Source organism: Lampetra planeri, unplaced genomic scaffold, assembly GCF_965212315.1.
Source record: "Lampetra planeri unplaced genomic scaffold, kcLamPlan1.2.h2 scaffold_1514, whole genome shotgun sequence".
NCBI classification, from domain to species: domain Eukaryota; kingdom Metazoa; phylum Chordata; class Hyperoartia; order Petromyzontiformes; family Petromyzontidae; genus Lampetra; species Lampetra planeri.
Window position 1 is genome coordinate 1 of NW_027614237.1, and position 21103 is coordinate 21103.

The 21103-nt window shown below is 49.9% G+C and overlaps 1 protein-coding gene across 1 annotated transcript; it reads right to left on the reverse strand.

The window, feature by feature from the left end:
- Positions 1-359: 359 nt before the first annotated feature.
- LOC144739470 (glutamate receptor 1-like) lies at positions 360-15901 on the reverse strand (the record flags this gene model as incomplete). The annotated part of the gene is given in 13 exon segments (XM_078622418.1): positions 360-472; positions 577-679; positions 769-936; positions 1036-1157; positions 1160-1193; positions 1449-1502; positions 2220-2403; positions 3369-3463; positions 3465-3610; positions 6861-6995; positions 8138-8320; positions 12550-12657; positions 15811-15901. Coding segments are annotated over 13 exon segments (1536 nt in total), but the record flags the coding sequence as incomplete, so codon positions are not given.
- Between the last annotated feature and the right edge of the window lie 5202 nt (positions 15902-21103).

Below are 21103 nucleotides of genomic sequence, written 5' to 3' on the forward strand. Positions count from 1 at the left end.
CATCGAACACCGACACTGCCCATACATTCCTGCTGGCATAATTCAGAGTACCGTAATTACAATTTGCGCAATCAGAAACTGATGCTTTCAGGAAGCGCTGGACGTTTTCTCCTCGCTAGCTATCTAGCTCCTTCTTCACCGGGTAGAGGAACCGACGGACACGTGTCTGCTCTCAGGAACCGTTTTCTGAAGGCGGAACTCCAAAGTACGCTAGCGGGAATGTAGCTCCGGTGACACTGTCCCTGTGAAAGGGTTAAACATGTGTGTGTATGTTATTTGATCCGATCTTCCTCTTGTGTCTGCTCCTGAAGGAGTTTTCTGAAGTGGGCGTGTCCTCAGCTGTGACGTCATGTGTTCACCAGTATGGTTGTGACCACGTAGGTCCGGTTCTGCAGCCCGTAGAACTCCTCCAGCGCCGGTTTGTAGACGGCCGTGCTCACGTAGCCTCTCTTCTCGTTCCAGTAGCCGATCTGAACACGGCAGAACATACAAAAGTAGCATGAGTGCTACTTTTGTCTGAACGGTGTGGACCAGTGGACCAGTGGACCAGTGGAACGAGCCTCTGACTCTCACCTGTCCTGGGTCCTGTGTGGCTGAGCTCCATCACAGACAGAGTGTAGTTAGTGCGGTGACCTCGTTCATTGAACTGAACGTGACCCGTCAGCCCCTGAAGACGCACCTACACACACACACACGCACACACACAGATTTAGGCGGTGCAGTGATGCACGTCAGTGTGTGTGTATGTGTGTGTGTGTGTGTGTGTACCTGCTGCAGTGCTCTCTGTATGTCAATGCCTTGACCCCAGGGGGCGGGCGGATTGGCCAAACACTCCCCTGCGTTGCCACGGCGAGAGATGTCAATCCGCTGCCTCCGCAGGTTCTGAAAGGCCGTTGCCATGACGCTGACGCCGTCGTACGTCAGCGCTCCGGTGTACTGAGAACAGACGAGGACGACGGCAGAGTCTGAGCAGCTGGAGCGCGCGGATGTGTGTAGGTGTGTGTGTGTGTGTGTGTGTGTGTGGTGTGTGTGTACCCGGAGGCGTCTGCGGGTCAGTTTGAGATCTTTGCTGTCAAACTCCATCCAGTCCTGGTTGATCTTCTCCACCACAGGGTCAGACTGGTTCATCAGCTGGAAGCCCGTCACGTTTGGGGCAGCTTCTGGAACTCTGTGAGGTTCAGTTCCATGAAGCCCTGACACACACACACACACACACAACACACACCACAGAGTCAGGACCTCCATCTATCCAGCTGGACAGACATCACCTGAAAAGCTAACTTGTTTCAAGCAAATTTTCACCTGAAATAAACAGAAAAACAAGATTCTTTTGCTTGGAGAAGAAGAAGAAAAAACATTTCAACTTCTTTGAAGTGCAAATTTGCATGAAACAAGTGAAGATTGGTGTAAAAAACCACTTCCATTTTCAGGTTCCAGGACACACTCACCAAGGTGGCCAGGATGTAGTGGTAGTTCTTCATGTTCCTCTTCTGAGCAGCGATCTGATGGAGACACATTCAACACTCATGATGACACTTCACTTCACCACATTCATCCCATTCACCAGTGTGTGTTTCCTGTCAAACAGCTGCCAATCGGACCGGGTCTTCCTCTCTAAAGAACTAATTGCTCATACGGATGATGACGGGGGGGGAGGAGGAGGAGGGAGCTGAAGAGGAGGGCAGGTGTGCTGCCGTCATCCTCTCACCAGCCTGATGCTGACTCAGCAGATCTGCTGCCATGTCAGCGCTGCAAATGTCCCCCCTCCCCCATATCTTACTACGAATATTTGATCATTTCTGGTCAAAATGTCTAAAATCACTTACAATAAAACCCATCACCTGAAAAAGTAGAAAAGTCTGCTGGTGGGACGAATGCTACAGACATCGTCTTCCACTGGCAGATTCGACTTTTTTAAAGTGAAAAATCTGCTTCAAACAAGTGAAAACTGATGAAAGACAAGTTACTTTGTGTCTGACTTTAAGTGTAAAGAGATTTTAAGAAGAGAACTGAGATGTTTTGACCAGAAATAAGACAAATGTTCATCCCTGTCAGAGGGATTTCAACCAATCAGCACACCGACGGGTCCTGAAACATTCCCCTCCACCGTCGCCGCTAGAAACCACAAGTAATGTCGTCCACCATGACGATGGGAGGGGCCTGACTGGACAGACCCCGCCCACCTGACCCTGTCAAACCACGGGCCGGCGTCCTTTTACCAGGTTGAGGATGTAGTTGAGGCGCTCCAGCTCGCAGTCGATGATGATCTGATACTCCTTCTTGTAGTCGAGCTCAGCCAGCAGCTTGATGAAGCTGGACTCGGTCAGCGTGTCCAGGTTGACGGTCGTCACGTGCCAGCTCTGCTCCGCCGCCGTGTCCAAGATCCTCTGCAGCACCGCCAAGACCTGAAGGACGAGGTCAAGGGTCAAACGGAGTGTCTGACCCAACAGTATTTTGTCTTATTTCCGATCAAAAGGACTCATTTCCAGACAAAAAAATCTCCTTACATGTGAAATCAGACAAATCAGACAAATTTACACAATTTTCTTATTCCGAGCAAAAAAAAAAAAAAAAAAAAACTTGTTCCATTGACAGATTTATCTGTTATTTGAAATGAAAATGAAACAAGTGAAACATGTCTAAAAACAAGTGACGTTTTTCAGGCGATGTGTCTGATTTTAGGCAGAAATGAAAGTGTTCCGTGACCTGTGATCCTTGACGTGTCCTGTGGACATTCATGGACGTTAGATGGAGCAGAGTCAACAGAGAAGAAATGGGGGAACAGCCTGATGTTTCAGTCAATGTGTCTGTCCTCTCACTCTGTGTGTGTGTGTGTGTGTGTGTGTGCAGCGATGCGGCAGCAGTTGCGTCAGTTTCATGTCTAATTACACATGGGCTCTGTTGGAGCGTTGGGCTCGTGTCGGACGTCTGATTCTGGAGCAGCTGCCGTCCGTCTGTCCTCCTGTCGTGTTTTTTTTTCTGTTTATTTTCTATTTTTCCCATCAGACACTGAAACTGAACGCTCACACTGTTTCAAGCTGTCACCCGTTTTTCTTTTACTGTTCTTTCTATTGTCTTTTATTTGGTGAAATAAAAGTGTCCATAATTTAGAATGTCAATCGGTAATTAACGACATTGTCAGATTACAAGTGTTCCGTTCTTTTAGAGATACTGAATTTTGTGAGTTAAAATCAGGAAATTGATGTTCTGTGTGTGTGTGTGTGATAAATGTATATATAAAGATCCCGTTGTGATGACATTCTCATAGTATGAATGTCTCACTGTTTACTTTGGTGTCAGGAAATGTCTCGGCGTCACCGTGGGACGCCTCTGTGTGTCTACTACATGCGGTTGACCTCTGACCCTCACCTGTGTCGGAGCTGTACATGTAGACGAATCTGGTCCAGTAGAAACGTTCCAGAAGCGCCATGATGGGCTCCTGCAGCTCCGGCCGCAGCTGCAGCCACAAACTGGTTGTTGGTCTGGACGGGGAAGGACGGCGTGACGAAGCAGACGTGCAGAGAGCCACAGAACGACATCAGCATGTTGACGGTCCGCCGGTCGTACAGACCCATGATGGCGTAGACGCCCTTGGAGAACTGGGAGCAGACTGGGGGGGGGGGGGGGTTGGGGGGGGGTGGCACACACACACAAACACACACACACCATGAGAGCCTGGAGAGTCAACTGAAAGTGGATGAGAACCTGGGACAGTCAGCCATGTGTGCTGCTGCCGCGTGGTCTCCAGATGTCGGAGAAGGGTGAGCCCATGTGCCAACAGGTGCAGGCCGACGTCCACACGTATCGTCGTCGTGTGCAGCCTCACATCCCTCGGAGCGGCGCTAACAAGTGCGTTCCGCCGGAGCAGATGAGCGCCGGCGCTCCCTCTCGGGCCGTGCTATCATGCTAACAATAGGCGCGTGCCCTCGGGCCGGCGCTATCATGCTAACGAGGTATCGTCTCTTAGTGTCACTGCTGCTCTCCCACGGGGCGACAGACGGCTGCCTCATGGGTGTGTGTGGCAGATGCTGTGAACAGTCTTGTTAAGGTCAACGTCTCCATCAGGGTCCAGATGTCAAACCTCTGGGGGCTGGCGGCTGTTTGTCAAATCAGCTGACACGCGTTCATCCTTTCCTACCAACTGGAGATGATGTCTGACGTCGGACTGGTTTCCACAAAACATGCCTTTGTCACTAATAGTCTCTTATTTCTGGTCATAAAACTTCTTTACGCTGAAAATCTGACACGTCACTTGAAAAGTAACTTGTTCTCAGATGATTTTCACTTGACGGCTGCATTGGACCTCAGGGCTCTCAGGCACACGTTAAATAAAATAAGAATATTGACACAGGTATGTGAGGCTGAGGGGAGAAAAATAGGTGTCTGTTCAAGTATTTTATTTTGTCAAGAAGGAGAATCCAAATGTTGATCCACTGGAAGATTTTCCTGTTTATTTCAAGTGAAAATCAACTAAAAACAAGTGACGTTTTCATGTGACGTGTCTTATTTTAAAGAGATTTTGATACAAACTCCGACCAATATTCTGAGTAAGATCTTTGTATGATCTTTGCTGCCGCCTCACTGAAGTCCGGTGACTTCCTGGTGTGAATCAATAAATCCCAAACAATCAATAACTGATCAGCACGGATTAGGATCAGACACCGGGAACGTTCCGGCAGCCTCCGACTCCTCCAGTCTGACACGTCGACCACCTGAGGCGGTCAGACTGAGCTTTATTTAAACACAGCCCGGAGACGGCTGCCAACGCCACAGGGTGAGCAGCTGAGGGCCGCGTCCCAGCGCGCTGACGATCTGCCCGCCATCACCGAGCAGGCAGAGAAACACTAAGTGTGGATCTCCAGACCTGTAGGGGGGCGCTGACATTCGCACGAAATGGAGGAGAGAGGAGGTGGGAGCTCCTCCCTGTCTGCTCAGCAAACAGAACCGAACAAAGTGACTTAAAAAAGTGAGAGAACATGATTGTTGTCTTGCTGTAGTTACTATGGTCACAAGAGCTGCTCGCTGTCAGTCGCTGAAGTAAAAAAAACGAACACAGCGACAAGATTCAACATGGAGCTACGAGACAGACACACGCAGAGGAAGAAACACTCAGACTCACTATCCACCGCAGCTGAACACAGCATGGACGACGTTGGCGTTGTTGTTGTTGTACATCGGGGGAAAACGTCGGCGGTCGGAAGGTGGGAGTCAATGACAACTCTGATTAACCAAGATACATGTCGACTCTTTCCTCTGGCAAAGCGACCTATGAGGAGTCACAGGTCCGAGTCTCTACCGTCTGATGGACGAGTCTCTACCGTCTGATGACGAGTCTCTGCCGTCTGAGTCTCTACCGTCTGATGACGAGTCTCTGCTCACCGTACGTTGAAAAGATGCAGCCATCCGACGTGGAATCTGTCTCACTGGATGAGAGCTCAGTCTGTTTTACATTTCATTCGACAAACGGTGTGTGTGTGTGCGTGTGTGTGTGGGGGGGTTTTAGAATAAATGGGGGGTTATGAAAAAGAAGAGCGCTGCAGAGGTCTGTGCAGATGGAGACATCCACACACTGAGGCTGAACTCCGATCACGTTCGGAGGTGTTCTGGTTCTCACATGGAGGACCACATGTCTGAACGGGGGGGGGGGGCTCGTTAGCGTCTGACATACTCGTGTGTGTGAGATGCTCAGTTTCCATGTGAAAGGGAAGCTGCAGATGTCAGCAGATGTTTGTTTGTTTTCCACGATGGGATGCGTGAGACGAGACACGTCCTGCGGCGGCGCCGTGCTCATCTGAGGGTCATCAGGAGGAGTTCCAAGGAGCACAACAAAACAAGGTCAGCACATTGTTCTCCAGAGCTCCTCTGGTGAAGTGAACGCTCCCCCGGGGCACCGGTCCATTTAGTGCTCTGTCCCTTTGGTCCCCAGTCCATTTACTGCTGCGGTCGGCTCTTTTACAGCCCGCCCCCACTTACCCGGCCGGCTCCTGAGTCGGCTGAACGACAGACGATTGAAGCGCTAACCTGTGATGTTGATGACAGCTGACAGCTGGCAACACAGAGTGACGGTCACATGTCACCTGACACCGGTCTGACATCGAACAACCCACTGACAGGTTCGTCTGGAGGTAATGGGGGTGTCGATTGATTGATTGGATTGACAGCAAAGAGGGGCGTGTCAGAGTTTGATTGACCAGCAAAGAGGGGCGTGTCAGAGTTTGATTGACAGCAAAGAGGGGCGTGTCAGAGTTTGATTGACAGCAAAGAGGGGTGTGTCAGAGTTTGATTGACAGCAAAGAGGGGCGTGCCTATGATTGACAGCAGATGGGGGCGTGTCTGAGTTTGATTGACAGCAAAGAGGGGCGTGTCAGAGTTTGATTGACAGCAGATAGGGGCGTGTCTGAGTTTGACTGACAGCAGATGGGGGCGTGTCTGAGTTTGATTGACAGCAGATGGGGACCGTGTCTATGATGAACAGCAGATGGGGGCGTGTCTATGTTTGATTGACAGCAGCTACCAGCCGGTCCCAAGAAAGAAAACAAAGCGCTGTAGCTAACAGGCACGGTCACGATTACTTTAGGTGCATGGGTATTTCCACATCAAAGTAAGGCAAAACCCGTTTTGTAGTAGGACATATCACCATGGTTAACCCTTTAACACTGATGGTATCACCACTGATACATTCTTGCTAGCATACTGTGGAGTACCGCAATTATGCCAGAGTATAACGGGATTACCGTAATGACAGCAACATGGCTCTCGTCAACTTCCAGGAACTGATGGACATTTTCATCGCAGATAGTCACATACTTATGGTACTCTATGGAATATGGTGTGACAGGGTTCAGAGGTCACAGACTTACAGGCGTAGGTCATGGCAAAGCTGCTCCCAGTCTCCACCATGTCCACTTGTGGCACCAGTTTGGGGACGTCCTGGTGCTGCGCCAGCGCAAAGCGAAACACCTCGTACTCGTGCGAGCCGCTGGGGAACAGGCCTCCTGTTGGCAAACACAGTCGGAGGAAGTAAAGAACTGGAGAATCAAACGTTGCGTTCCACCCGGCGGACCGAAGGCTCTTTAAACACGTTTCCATTGGAATGCAGCCTTCAGGTATGGAGCTCCTGATGAACAGTCAGTCAGGTGCTGTACGCCCTGTTTTCGTGAACTGCTCGTCTTGATGTCTGACGCTTTAAACGATGTTGAATCTGTCAGATCCAAACAGGACGGAGGGCTCCCTGGCGTCCGTACAGCGGCGCGGGCAGATGTTCCCACACGTCAGGGAGGATAACGAGCGTCTGTTGTCCAGTAATTGTCCTCATCTGAGGAACCCCCTTCAGCTCTGGTCGACTCTCACACCATCACTGTCAGATGATGGAACGACTGAGATCACGCCACTGACAGCTGAAACACAGCTGAAGCCTTTTTCCCTCCATCGTACCCTACGTCGTACCTATGGCTCTACCCTCTATCGTTGAGTCTCACCACCGTTTTATATTTTTTTCTCGGTTATCTGTGGTTTTCTTTGTTTCCATCAGTGAGGGAACACTGAGTGGATCTTGTTACCGCACTTACTACAACAACATCAGAGCAGAGCAGGAGCTACCGACACATCAGTCACAGACACTAAACGTCCCTTGACCAAAAGAGGTGAGGTCATAACGAACGGAACTGTCCACGTGCAGAGTCCATTACGTCAGATTGTTGACCCCACACATCTGGTCACGTCTGAATCAAACCGAACTTTCTGCTTTGAAAAGAATTTTATGACCAATCTGCACTGAATCAGTGACACTGAGAACAGAGAACGACAAACACCAACGTTTGATTGATTCAATCGATTTCTGACCTCCTCAACTTTTGTCTCGTGCTGTTTGACCTCACTAAGGCCCAACAACGACCCGTAACTGGCGCAATGATGAATGAATGAAAGTTAGACATCGTCTTGTCAAATGTTCCTGGAAGGTTCTGGGTTCACCGGATGTGAACAGACGCAGTTGAATCGGATCCAAACCGGGTTGTTTGTGGTGCGTTCACGGACCGCTGTGACGAACAAACTAACTTCGTCTCCTCAGTCGGTAACACACGAACTGCAAACTGCCCCCCAACACACACACCCCCACCCTCGGGGGGCTCCAACTCACCGATGTGGATGTTACTTGGGAAAACTTGTGGCGCCGCAGAGCCCGAAGAGCAGCAGCAGCCGCGGGAGGAGGATGACGACGGGGGCCGGGGAGCTGAGAAGCCGCATGTTTCCTCCAGCAGCACAGACACGACACCACGGAACCACCGGCGAGTCCCATCCACCGACACCGGCTCAGGTCCACCTGCCACCGGACCGGACACTCCGTCCACCGGGGCTCCGACGACGAGACGAGATCCGCAGAGCTGCTGCTCCGACTGATGGAGAGAGAGAGTGTGTGCAGCGCTTTACACACACACACACACACACCCCTCCGCCCCCCCTTCACTCTCTCTCGCTCACACACACACACACACACACACAGAAACACGCACCCCTATGCTCTCCCTTCACTCACACAACACACCTTCTGCCCCCCCTCACACCACACACACACACACACACACACACACACACACACACACACACACACACACACCTTCTGCCCCCCCTCACACACACACACACCTTCTGCCCCCCCCCCATACACACACACACACACACACTGGTGTTCAGTCAGTTTCTGGTGACTTATCTATTAACAATAACTTTACCTCACATGAATCTAAGTACTTAGCGCGCACACACTATATGTTTTAAAATCTTAGAACGAAAACATTCTGCCAGGTTGTCATAAATCCCCCCCTCAGGTCACACACACACACCTCCCACCCAGACAGACCACCATCTCACCTGCTCCATCACCTTCATGTGTCTACATAATTCATGTGAATGAGTGAATCATTAATTTGTGTTCTAATGTGAGTCCTGCAACCGCCCTGCAGGAGTTAAACCTCCGCCCATCACAGGAAGCGGTGGCCGATGACCCCCCCACCCCCCCACCCCCCACGACGTCTGACTGAGATCTGACACATTTGAACTTGATGTGACACTGTCACATCTCTGCAGTTGTTTCCTCGTCGGGTCGAGCCGCGCGTTCGCGTACGCTTGTACTTGCAAGATGGCCGCCCTCCCACACAGTTTGTCCATACAATGAAGAACGGGGACGCTGATAATCCGCTCGTCAGCATCCAGACAAAGACGGAGAAGGCGATCAGCCGCTTCCCTCCTCGTTCCTAATTAATTTATCTGCTCTCCACAAACGGGCGAGCGGTGGCGTGGGTGGATCGACTCAATGGAAGACAAACCATCACGTTCTGAAGACGCCCGTCCGCCCCCGGTGCGGCTCGCTCCACATGTCCCACTCCAGCACTGCTGAAAGGTTAAAAAAGTTGTCACTGTGCGACCAGGGCCGGATCGACCATCAGGGCAACAGGGCGTGGGGCCCCTGGGTCTTTAAGATGTTTGTTGTCATTCCCAGTCTGATAATTAAGCAGTGGAGCCTGGAGGTCAGAGGTCAGCTCCTGTACCACAGCGCCTGTCGTCGTTCACTGAGGACGGTCCAAACTTTACTCAACTCTGGTTCAGTGTTTCATGTTCGGAGTGTTGGACACATTTCATGGTGGTTTTCTGAAACTGGAGGTCTGCACCGACCCCCCATCTCGCCCCGTGAACCCGACGGCTGTCGGACATGGACGTGCCTGTTGTTGTGCTCACATCCTCTGCTTGTGTACATGAAATTAGCCGCTGGCTCATGAAAGAATGATGCTGTTGAAGGAGGCGGGGCCGATGAATAAATGATGAGGCTTTGTGCCCGCTCAGCAGGTTCCATCCCGGACTCATGTGGACCGCGCTCGTTTACGGCGCGTGGCGCTGCCGTTAGCCTCCAGGGGGCATGAACTAGTGGGCACACCTCACTTGAAATTAGTCGTAGTTAGTGCGGTAACGAGATCCAAAAGGAAGGAAACAAAGAAAAACACTGAGAACCAAAGAAACAACGGCGGTGGGATTGAACATGGAGCTAGGAGACGGACGGACACAGAAGAGGAAAAGGACGACGTAGGACGACATCCAGGCACCAATCCAGGTTTTACACAGTGGATTTCAGGAGCAGATTGTTTAGCGACGTCAGTAACACTGAATAAAAACAGTTCTTAGGATTCTGTGTTGACCTGACGTGGACCTCTGAGTGTTTCTTCTTCTCCGTCTGTCCTACTTGTAGCTCTGCGTTGAATCTCGCTGTCTTTTTTTCGGTTATTTGTTGGTTTCCCTCCAGCGACCGACAGTGAGCGGGATGTTGTTCACGCACTAACGACAACAACATCTCCATCATTTTCTCTCAAATTTTCTGTCAAAAATCGCCTCCTGCCAGTTTCTGGAGCGGAGACGTCAGGCTACAGCGCCCCCTATGGGTCGGGCAATCAAACAGACGCCCTCCGTGTCTGACTGCTAACAGGCGTCGTCCCGGTTAAAGCAGAGCAGGTTGACCATCAAACAACTTGCCACCTCTTGACGAAGCCAACGTCTAAACGTTTGTCCCGGTCACCTGCAGTAGGTCAAAGGTCGGCGTCCTGCCAGTGAGGGTGAAAATGGCCGATCAGCAGCGGAGGGGACTTTTTCTTTTGTTTTATTCATCATGTGCATTAACGCCAGCGGGCGGCTGCTGGTTCTCAGGTCCTCGGTTCAAATCCAGCTCAGCGCTGTCAGCTGCTTTCTGTCGAATCGTTTACATCAGCAGCTTGAACAAAAGCACTTACAGCAGAAATAACACAACACATTAGCAGGAAATTACTTCAGCACGAGAACCGAGGAGGGGCGGAGGGACTTCACCCACTCCTCTGCTCTCCTCCTCCTCCCTTCCGGCCGCCGCTTTGAGGCTCTATCTCCCTCTGAAAGTGTCAATCGCTTCAAACACCTTCAAACATCAGGAGAACTACACCCAGTGTGGTGGAGGGGGCACCAACAATTAGAAGAATGGAAAAATGATCACAACCATAAAAAGATGTCGAAAATCCCTCTGTGATCTCAGTTCTCCTCCAGTCAGATCATCTCACCCAACATCATCGTCCTCCATCCATTGATCACCTATAATGAATTCACATGTCAGTCAATAGTTATTAACAATATCACAAGACACTGTGTTACATGACCTCTGACCTCTAGTTTTCAATAGTAAAACATCCCTGGGTGGGCTCCAACCCCCAACCTTTGGGTCAACAGACAGACCCTCAAACCACTGGCCCACAGAGACAGTCCACTGCTGCTATGGTGGAGTTCTAATCTAGACAGAGGAAGAATCCTTCAACAGATTCCTGGATCCAGAAGGTTCCAGAACACCACCAACATCCAATCATCTGGTCCATTAGCAGCATCTACTCAACATGTCATTAGAATCCGTTCAGAACGTTTTCATTTATTTTACAGACAGACAGACAGACAGACAGACAGACAGACAGACAGACAGACAGGAGGTAATGAATGATTTCATCATTCGGGGTCAACAATAGTGTTGTTGGTGGATTTGATCTGTTTCTATTGTTGTTATTGTTGTTCTATAGTTTGATCAAGTTACCTGAGTTCTTTTGGAACACTGATAATTATAAATAAATGGGGGAAGAGGGGGGCAGCACACTGTCTTGCAGCGACCCTGATATCACCCCACAGAACCACAGGTTTCTGTTCTGTGCTGGTTTGGATGATGATGATGATTTTTTTCCTCCTTCACTTCCACTCACCTTCCTCACCCAATCCTCCTCTGAAGCAAAAGTTCTGACTCCTGTGAGCTCGGCTGTCAGCAGTGGTTACAGCTCGTGCTCCTACCGGGGTGGGGGGGGGCTGTGAGACCTGTCAGAAGACGAGAGAGGAGCAGTGAAAAGAGATGAAAAGAGAGGAAGGGGAGTCTGTTGCCCTCCCGGCGACAGTTCGCCTCCCAGCTGAAGTTCCATAAATACACCAACAAAGCAGCAGAACAGCCGCAGTAATCAGGCATCGGGCTCGTCCTCGGCTTTTGTTCTTATTTCTAAAACGTCCAAAAAAAAAAAAGCCTTTCTAAAGAGTTTGATGGGTTTCCATGGTAACACAGTCTCTATGGGATCACATGATGCACGTGATTAATTGAAGTGATCAGGTTCATGTCGGCCAACAGGAGGTCAGGGTTGTGATTGGTTCATTAACCCTTTAACACCCATGGTATCACCGGCGCTACATTCACGCCAGCATACTTTGGAGTACCGTAATTACACAACTATCAGAAAAGGGGTCCTGAAAGCTGAGAAGTGTCAATCGGTTCCTTTAGCTGGTGTGAAGAAGGAGCTAGTAGAAGGAGAAAACGTCCATCGGTTCCTGACAGTTGACAACAGCCAAGTTGCTGTCATTACGGTAATCCCATTCACTCTCTTGCAGGAAGCCAGTGAGTCGTGAACTTCTCAGCTTTCAGGAACTGTTTTCTGACAGTGACAATAGTGATTAAGGTTCTCTAAAGTATGACACTGTCGGTGTTAAAGGGGTTTTAGGATCAATCAGGTGTTATTGCACCTGAGGACGTTCCTAAAGGATCTGCTGTCGTCCTGACATGTGTCCTGATGCTGATCTCATCAATCTCCCCCTTGTCCATCTTCTCCTCTTCAACCTGCAGCCGCCGTCCTGATTAAAACGACCAAAAAAACGGGTGTTTTTATCCTGTCGTTTGTACACAGTCACGGACATAAACTGTTCTGTCACTGCAGCGCTAATGTTAGCATGCTAACGTCCAGCAGGTACAGCCAGTGCTATGAGTGGCTGAGGTACAACTCCAGCAGTGGGTGTTGTCATAGTGACAGTCCGACTCCTCCTCCTCCTCCACGATCAGAGTGGTCGCGTCGCTGTGGCAGCATGTCATCATCATCATCATCATCATCATCATCATCATCATCTGTCTGTCAAGCAGAAGCGCTGCCCCCGGCGGTGGAGGCGTACACACTGGCGCCGCTGTTCCGGTGGGTTCTGTGACAATCTGCAGCTTCCGATTCAGACAGAGTCAGGTGAGTAAACACGTCCACACGGACCAAAACCATCTTTGTTTCCTGCGTCTTCCTCGGTTCTGGATCTAAAATATTTGATCCAAATGGACTAACTGGGCATGTAGTTCATCGTCTAGGCCTGTATGTGGAGCTGAAATTCACCAAAAACGGTGAAGAAGAGACGGTAGAGTGGCACTTCCTATCTGACGAGCAAACAGAATGTAACAAAATGTGATTAATGACAAAAAAGTAGCTGATGGAGATCTTGTTGTAGTTACTATGTCAACAAGATCCCCTCACTTAGAGATGTTGTTCAAGTAGTTGTTGGAGTTGTTGGAGTTGTTGTAGTAAGCAAAGAAAAACATTGAGAACGGAAAAAAACGGAACTCAGGACAGATTAAAGGTGGAGCTAAGAGACAGACAGACTACTTTCGTTTATCTGCAAGAAGAAGAAACTCTCAGGACTTTAAACCAACAAACTCAGGGGAAGAGGTTTGGGGCGGGGCCATGACACCTGAAGGAAGACAGTACGTGGATCCCAGGTTTGATCCACGTGGACGATTGGACAGAAGGACGGAGGACGTCTGAACTCGCTCCATCCAGTGTCTGAGCCCGGAACCACACTGATCTGCTCCACCGTTAGCAGCCAGTTAACGTTTCAATCACTCACTAATTGCTCTTTATGCCAGTTGTCATGGCAACCAATCTGCTCTTTGAGGCCATTTCAGTGGTTTTATGTGTCTTGGGGAGTGAGAGTGTGAACAGGGCACAAACACACACACACACACACACACACACACACACACACACACGCAGAGGCCAGCCGCCTTCGGGTGCCGTTGGGGTTGCTGCTCCTCATGTTGTCCACCGATCCCAGTCAGTACAGGTTCTGGACTGCTCAGGTCGCCCTGACGACTGCTGCTGTTGTAGCAGCATGTAGAAACTGGACCTCCTATCTTCACACTGGTATAGTGGAGCGGATGGGGGGGGGGGGGGCTGAGCCACAGCAGCGTTCACACACACTTTGACCGTCAAGGAAAGTGTGAAGGAAAACTGTCCTTTAGTTCAGACGAAGCGTGTGATTGGTCCGAGCTCCAGCTGCATATTCACGAGTTCTGTTAATGTTAACGTGAAGTGAGCGGCGCTGCCAGCGCACACGCCTCATTTAACTCTCGGGGGCCTAATGGACGGCGTCCCCTGGGTGCCGGCGTCGCCACGCGAGCGCCCACGCTGCGTCCGGCGTGTGTTCCCCACGGATCAGAGGAACGTGACTACGACTCGTTTCCAGTCGTGACGCGTCGTCGTCTCGCTGAAAACCACACGAGCCGATGAACAAATCGCACACGGAACAAATCATTTGTTCTCTGTGAGCGTTCACGTGTCGGCGCTGGAGCCCCATTTGACGGCAGCTCCACCACAAAGAACAATACCAAGGAGTTCAGAGGTCACAGTGTCAGGGTGATGATTGATGCTGCACGTATTCACGCCTCCAACGCCACACGGACCAGAAACCGGCTGAGTCGGCAAACATCTGACGCCCACGTCGACACGGGTTTGTTTCAGTAAGGAGGACATTCACGTATGACGAGAGTCAGAGTCACGTCCCCTCACGTCGGCATGAGACGCTTTGTTGTAAACACACACACACACAAAATAGAAGAATGGAAAAATGATCAGTCATCATCACAAGAAATGTGATTTCATTGAGTTCATATCAGATCTAAATCAAATCAAACAAAGAACACGGGCAATTTTCAAAATAAAGCAGCAAACTGCAACTCCAGCAGGAGAATGGAACGATACACGACTGCGTCTGAACACAACGCAGCTGCAACAACAACAGCTCTGACAGACCGCGGGCGTCACTGGGGTTTGAACCTGGACGGGGACACTCAACATTCACACGCACATTCACACCTACGGTGACCTGTTAACCTCCGCATGCTGTTGGAGCAGGGAGGAAGCTGGTGTACCCGGAGAGAACCCACACATACATGGGGAGAGCATGCAGACTCCTTATCACTACTAGGCAACAGTGCTACCCACTGCCCCACCGTGTCGCCCATGGTGGAATTCATCTTTGATTTTCTCCCCATTTGTTTGATATTGTCAGTGTTGTTATTGAAACTGAAGCTTTTTTTGGTGTGTGAGTGTGTGGGGGGGTGCATCACAAAGCAATTATGCTCTGGGCACCCAAGTGGCAGCAGCCCTGTCACATTGATTCACCCTGGGGCAACTACTGACTCACCTGAACTCGTCTCCATGGAGACCAAAGGTCCAAAGACAGAAAACGACTGACTCACCTGAACTCGTCTCCATGGAGACCAAAGGTCCAAAGACAGAAAACGACTGACTCACCTGAACTCGTCTCCATGGAGACCAAAGGTCCAAAGACCGAAAACTACTGATTCACCTGAACTCGTCTCCATGGTGACGTGGCCTCAGACTGTTTTATTAATCTGAAGATCGATCAGGATGTGAATGATCACGTTAAGAGAAATGTTCCAACATTCAAACAGAGTAAAGCAGGAGCAGCAGTGTGTGAGTGTGTGTGTGTGTGTGTTTCATGTCCCTCATTAACCCGCTCCCATCGACACCTCCTGTCGTCCTCGTTCTCCGTCTCTCTTTGCTCTGTTGCTGTTGTTTGTGTTTCATCCTCCCATCTGTCGGCTGCGTTCCTTTTTCAAACCTGCTCCGTCTCTTTCGGCGTCCTCTTTCTTCTCCTCCTCCTGTCTCCGTCTCGTCCGTCCAGCAGAGCTCCATCTGTCCCCGTCGTCCTACTGGAGCTCCATCACACCGTCTTCAAACCAGAACCAGAACAAACACTGGATCAGCTGACGGTGGTCTGAGCCCAGAATGACCTTTGACCCGGAGGATGCCTTTACCATGTCTCCTCTGGAGAAACGAACCGGTCAGACATGTCTGAATCCACATTTAGAATTTTGTTCGCCGCTGTTTGAGACGACAGAGTATTTGTTGTTTAATGCATCTCAGCCTGATTAAAGAGACACTTGGGTTAAAATAGATCCGGAGGATTTATTTTAGGATACAACGATGGGACAGGAAGCACATGAAAGACAGATCGTAAACATAAAGGATGATCTGAAGACGTTCAGACGCTGACACATCACGGGACACGCCGAGTCACCGAGACTCGTCCTCCAGAGGACCGGTCACATCGCCAGTTCATGTCTACGGCGAAGGAATCCTCTGGGTGACGGGACTGAATCACTGACTGAAAAGATTCGTTCATGTTCACAGTTCAGCTGAGTGAAGTGCTGTGGGTGAACTGGACTGAACGAATCCTTTCAGCGAATCTTTTTGCTGAACGGACTCCACTGAGTCAGTCAGTACGTTAAGAGTTTATAAAAAAGTTGTTACGTGTAACACCTCGATATTTTCTTTCTCTGCAAATATTGATAGCACAAATCAAAGAAGGTCCGTCCGGAGAAGACAACAGCTGTTTCTCTCCTGACGGCGTCTCGTTAACCCTCGTTCGCCATTTTGGTGGGTTCGTCGTGAGTCCCTGTGAGTTTGTGTGGGTCCAAGAGGTCAGAGGTCAAAGGTGAAAAGAGGTCAGAGGTGAACAGAGGTCAGCGGGTCAAAATGAACAGACGTCACATCAGTGATGAATGTTAGCGTGCAGAAGAAGACTCGTCTCACTATTAGTGTGGAGCTGGAGTCTCCCCCAGCTGTGGAGCCTCAGGGGCTGGGGGTGTGGGGGGGCAGCTGAGGATCGTGTTTGTGTAACCAGGTCAATGTAATGAATACAGTGTATATTTATCTGTGTGAAATCTTCATAATTACTAATTACACCGTTGACCCCCCCACCTACCATGTGTACATTTACTTTCATTTATCTCCGTTCACCTTTGACCCCGACGTATCTGCTGCAGATACATTGGCGCTAGCGTACGTTAGAGTACCGTAATTACATCACTATTATCAGGAAACGTCCGTCGGTTTCTGAAAGACAAAGTTTCACTTCACTGACACGTTGCTGTACATACGGTAATGACTCACTGGCTTCTGGCAACAGAGCAAATGGGATTACCGAAACGACCGTAATGACAGGAACATGGCTGCTGTCAACTTTCAGGAACCGATGGACGTTTGCTGACTCCTTTCTGGCAGTGTGTGTGTGTGTGTGTGTGACGATGAAGGAGAGTGGAGGAGACGCTTGTGACGGCATTCAGACCGTTTCTTGTACGGCAGCGACCACGGTTGTCACGGTGACGACGTGTCATACAAACACCTGCTGCTTCACCTGTCACAAGTTTTACCAGAGGTTTGTCCACAGCTGTCAGAGAAGGTCGGGGTGGAATCTGGATGACTTCACTTCTTCTTCTCTTCTCTTTTCCTCCTCTCATCCTCTTCTCCCCCTCCTTCGTCCATCCGTCTTTTCTCCTTTTCCGATAGGTCAAACTTGACCTTCGTCCTCCCTTACGTCTCCTTCTCTTCCTCCTCGTCACCTCTCTCTTCTTCATTCCCCCATCCTCTTCTTCTTCATCCTCCTCCTCCTCCTTGTCACCCTCCTCTCTGTGAGTTAAAACTTTCCCTCTCAGACTAGAAGGAGGAATTAACCGTCTGCCACGGATCGGTTTAATCTCTGCCCCCCTGAGGGAGTCCACCACCCCCAGACACACACACACACACACACACACACACACACACACACACACACACACACACACACTGGATGGCTCTGGATGGAAATGCAGCCGTGGTTTGTCCGTCGGCTGATTCATGCATATGTAGTTCATTCCACAGAGCTGGATGCTGCTGAGTCGGTGAGGTAACATCATTATCTCTGATAGTTTGTCACCCGCAGACGACAGAACGTCTTCATGGATGAAGTTTGAAAACACTCCTTCCTCAAAGGCACGATGTGTCATAATCCTCAGATCTGATGGAGGCCAAACAGCTCGTCTACTCAGCTGGCACAAATGCCACTGAGGAGGTGCCTTCACTGCCCCGCTCGATGGATTTTGTGCTGGATTGCTGCGTCTCAGCTCCGGCATCCGTCAGAAATAGAACCTCTGCGTATCTTTTGACGCAGCGCTCCGGACTGACGGAGCTGAGACGGAGCTGAGACACAACGCACATGCAGCCGGTGAATCCAGGGTTAACCCTTTAACACCGACGGTGTCCCTGGCGCTACATTCGAGCTAGGTGGTCCTTTTGCTAGGTGGTGATTAGCTGTTAGCTAGGTAGTGGGTCTGCCTGTCGCTAACTTTCAGACATTTACGTTACGACTCAAAGCTCAAAAAGTTTCAGATGTGTGACGAGGAGTCGGGCCCTTCTCGTCAATCTTTTTCCACCGTCAGCGACTGGTTCTGAGTTACTTGTGGCTGGAACGTCGGTCAGGAGTGAAATGAAACGGTGTGAAACTGGCTTTGGACGCAGCCCACGACTTAGCTAACCGCTAATCGCCACATATCAAAATGCAAACAACTTCTCAGCTTTCAGTGTTCTTTATAATCGTAACAGAAAAAAAAGCACAGCGAGTCCACTTGTCATTTGTGACACATTATAAGATTGCAGTCATTGCTATGAGGTACTGAAAACGACATTAGATGGGACCTGTCCTGAGGTACCTCAAAGGGACCTGGAGCGCACACACACTCTGCCCTACCCCCAAACACACACCTTGCGCCCCCCCCGCTGGTGTAATTAGACGAGTCTCTGTGTGGCCCACATACAGTCACGTCTGCAGCGGTTTTCATTCCTCAGCAGTTTCTCTGTGGCTCATTAAAGTATCACACTATTGTTTCTGCTTTCACCTTCTTTTTCAGTTCCTCTTCCTTCGCACCCCCCCCACCCCCCCCCCCCCCCCCATCATCACGGTGAGACCGTGAGCTGTGTGAACCTACTGTCAATCACACGCCCTTTTCATCTTTGGCTCAGAAACACTCGTTTTGCCAGGACGACGTCATACGTGTGTGTGTGTGTGTGTGTGTGTGTGTGTGTGTGTGTGTGTGTGTGTGTGTCCACAGCTGTGACACACACACACACACACACGTACATGAGGGACGTTCACACATGAATATTGTATGAACGGACATGAACACTACATACATGTGGAACATGTTTGCATCCTGACCGGTGGATTCTACTGCACCAACTGTAACATTATCTGGAGGTACAAAGAGCCGGAGGTATAAGCAGCAAAACGCTATGAGCTAAGACGCCTAAGGCTAGCACTAGCTTCTGGCTAGTAGTCCGCTGGCTGAGGGACGAGACTCACATGTTACAGGCCAGAGTCGCGTCAACAGGAAGTGTCTGTCTGTTGGTAACGAATCAATCCAACTTGGAGTGTCACATGATTTCCATTTTTCACTTAGGTACCGCTACATTGGTGCCGAGTCTGTTGGACTGAGCTCTCCAGGACTGAGTCCTCCTTGGTTTCCCGGCAGCACGTTTCTATTAAAGTTCATGTCGGACCTTCCCACCGGCACTTGAATGTAACGTAAACGCTGCCGCTGACTCTGTGGATTCATCAGGACACATCTGTCAGAACGCCAGGGCCGAAAGAGAGAATACTCCAAACGCCATCGTGTACCAGGAAAATAAATCATCACGGAGGAGATGTTGTTCCTCCTCTGACATCATCAGTGACATCTTCATCTTCAGCCCATTCTTCAGTCTTGGTGACAATCAGATGCAGGTTAATCTCTACGTGATAGAAGAAGGTTTCTACACATCATAGGATTCTACTGTTTTGGGAACAGAATCCATTCCAGATATTCAGTGCACAGCTGCCTGTGATTACAATATGTGGCCAGTAGGTGGCGAAGCTTTTCTCCAACCAGAAGAGGCTTCATCCCACCATCACTACTACGTCTTCTTCTGTGCTGGACATCGCACCTACGTCATCGTTTCTTCTTCTCCGTCTGCTTCTTTCCTAGCTCCTGGTTGAATCTCGCTGCTGTGTTTTTTTCCCGGTCTCCAGTGTTTTTCTTCCAGCGACTACAACAAGATCACCACCATATTTGGTCGGTTCTGCGTTCTCTTTGAACACAGAAGATGCACTCTGAGAGCTGGGAAAGTCACGTGACATGATTCCAGGGGGGGGTGGTCGGGACGTGTACTCTCCCCTCTTTTGTCAGGATTCATTTTGGATCCACCACTCTTTTGTTTTAAAGACAACATGACGACGACAGTAGAGTCGGTTGAGTCATTTCAAAGCACACTGACGCTTGTGCACGTGACTCTAACACCCCAATCACAGCTGTTGTCGTCTGACATCAGACATAGGGTCCGTAGACGCGGTGCCAGGTGTGTCTGCGATGGATCCTCCTTCCACGGGAGGCTGTCCCACTGGCGCCCCCTGCATCCTCCAACAACAGAAACATGTCTGCAGTCATTTCATGAGCGGGCAAGTTCTGTTCAGTCGCCCAGTGATGAGCAGACGGGAAAAAATTCACTACGCCAGCAAGAGTGGTAACCATGGCAACAAGCATTAAAGCCATGTAGCCACACACATACACACACGCTATTTTATTTCTGCTGTTCACAGATATTAACAATCATCAGTTCTTCTTTCTCAGATGATATGTATTTATCAGGAAGCATGAATTATTCACTTATCTTAAAGTCATTTACATTCTTTGAATCTGCTCTGTCGTGCAGTCGCATCCTTTCTAGAATTTTTCCACACATGTAGGTCGCGTTTGTGCGTCAATTTGAATTGACTGTTCTTTGTATGTCTCATTGATCTTCATTCAAGAAAACTGCTGCTTCATCGTGTGTCACACTGAAGAATGTGTCTCACGTCCCGTGGGTGTGTGCGTCAACGTGCATGTGTGTCTATACAAAACACACACACACACACACAACACACACACACACACACACACAGACGAAACCTCATCCTTTTATTTCTGTTCACAGTTCCTCATCAATCTCTTTCAGCCCGAGGGCGTGACCCAATACAGCTGCCGTTACCATGACGACCACTGTATATGCCGGTAAGAGCTGCAGCTTCACCTGTGTCAGGTGCCTTGTTATTCGATGACCAGATCATGTCAGAAGGATGCTGACTCATCAACCAGATTCTTCTCTTCTGTGATGAAACAGCGGAGCTGGTT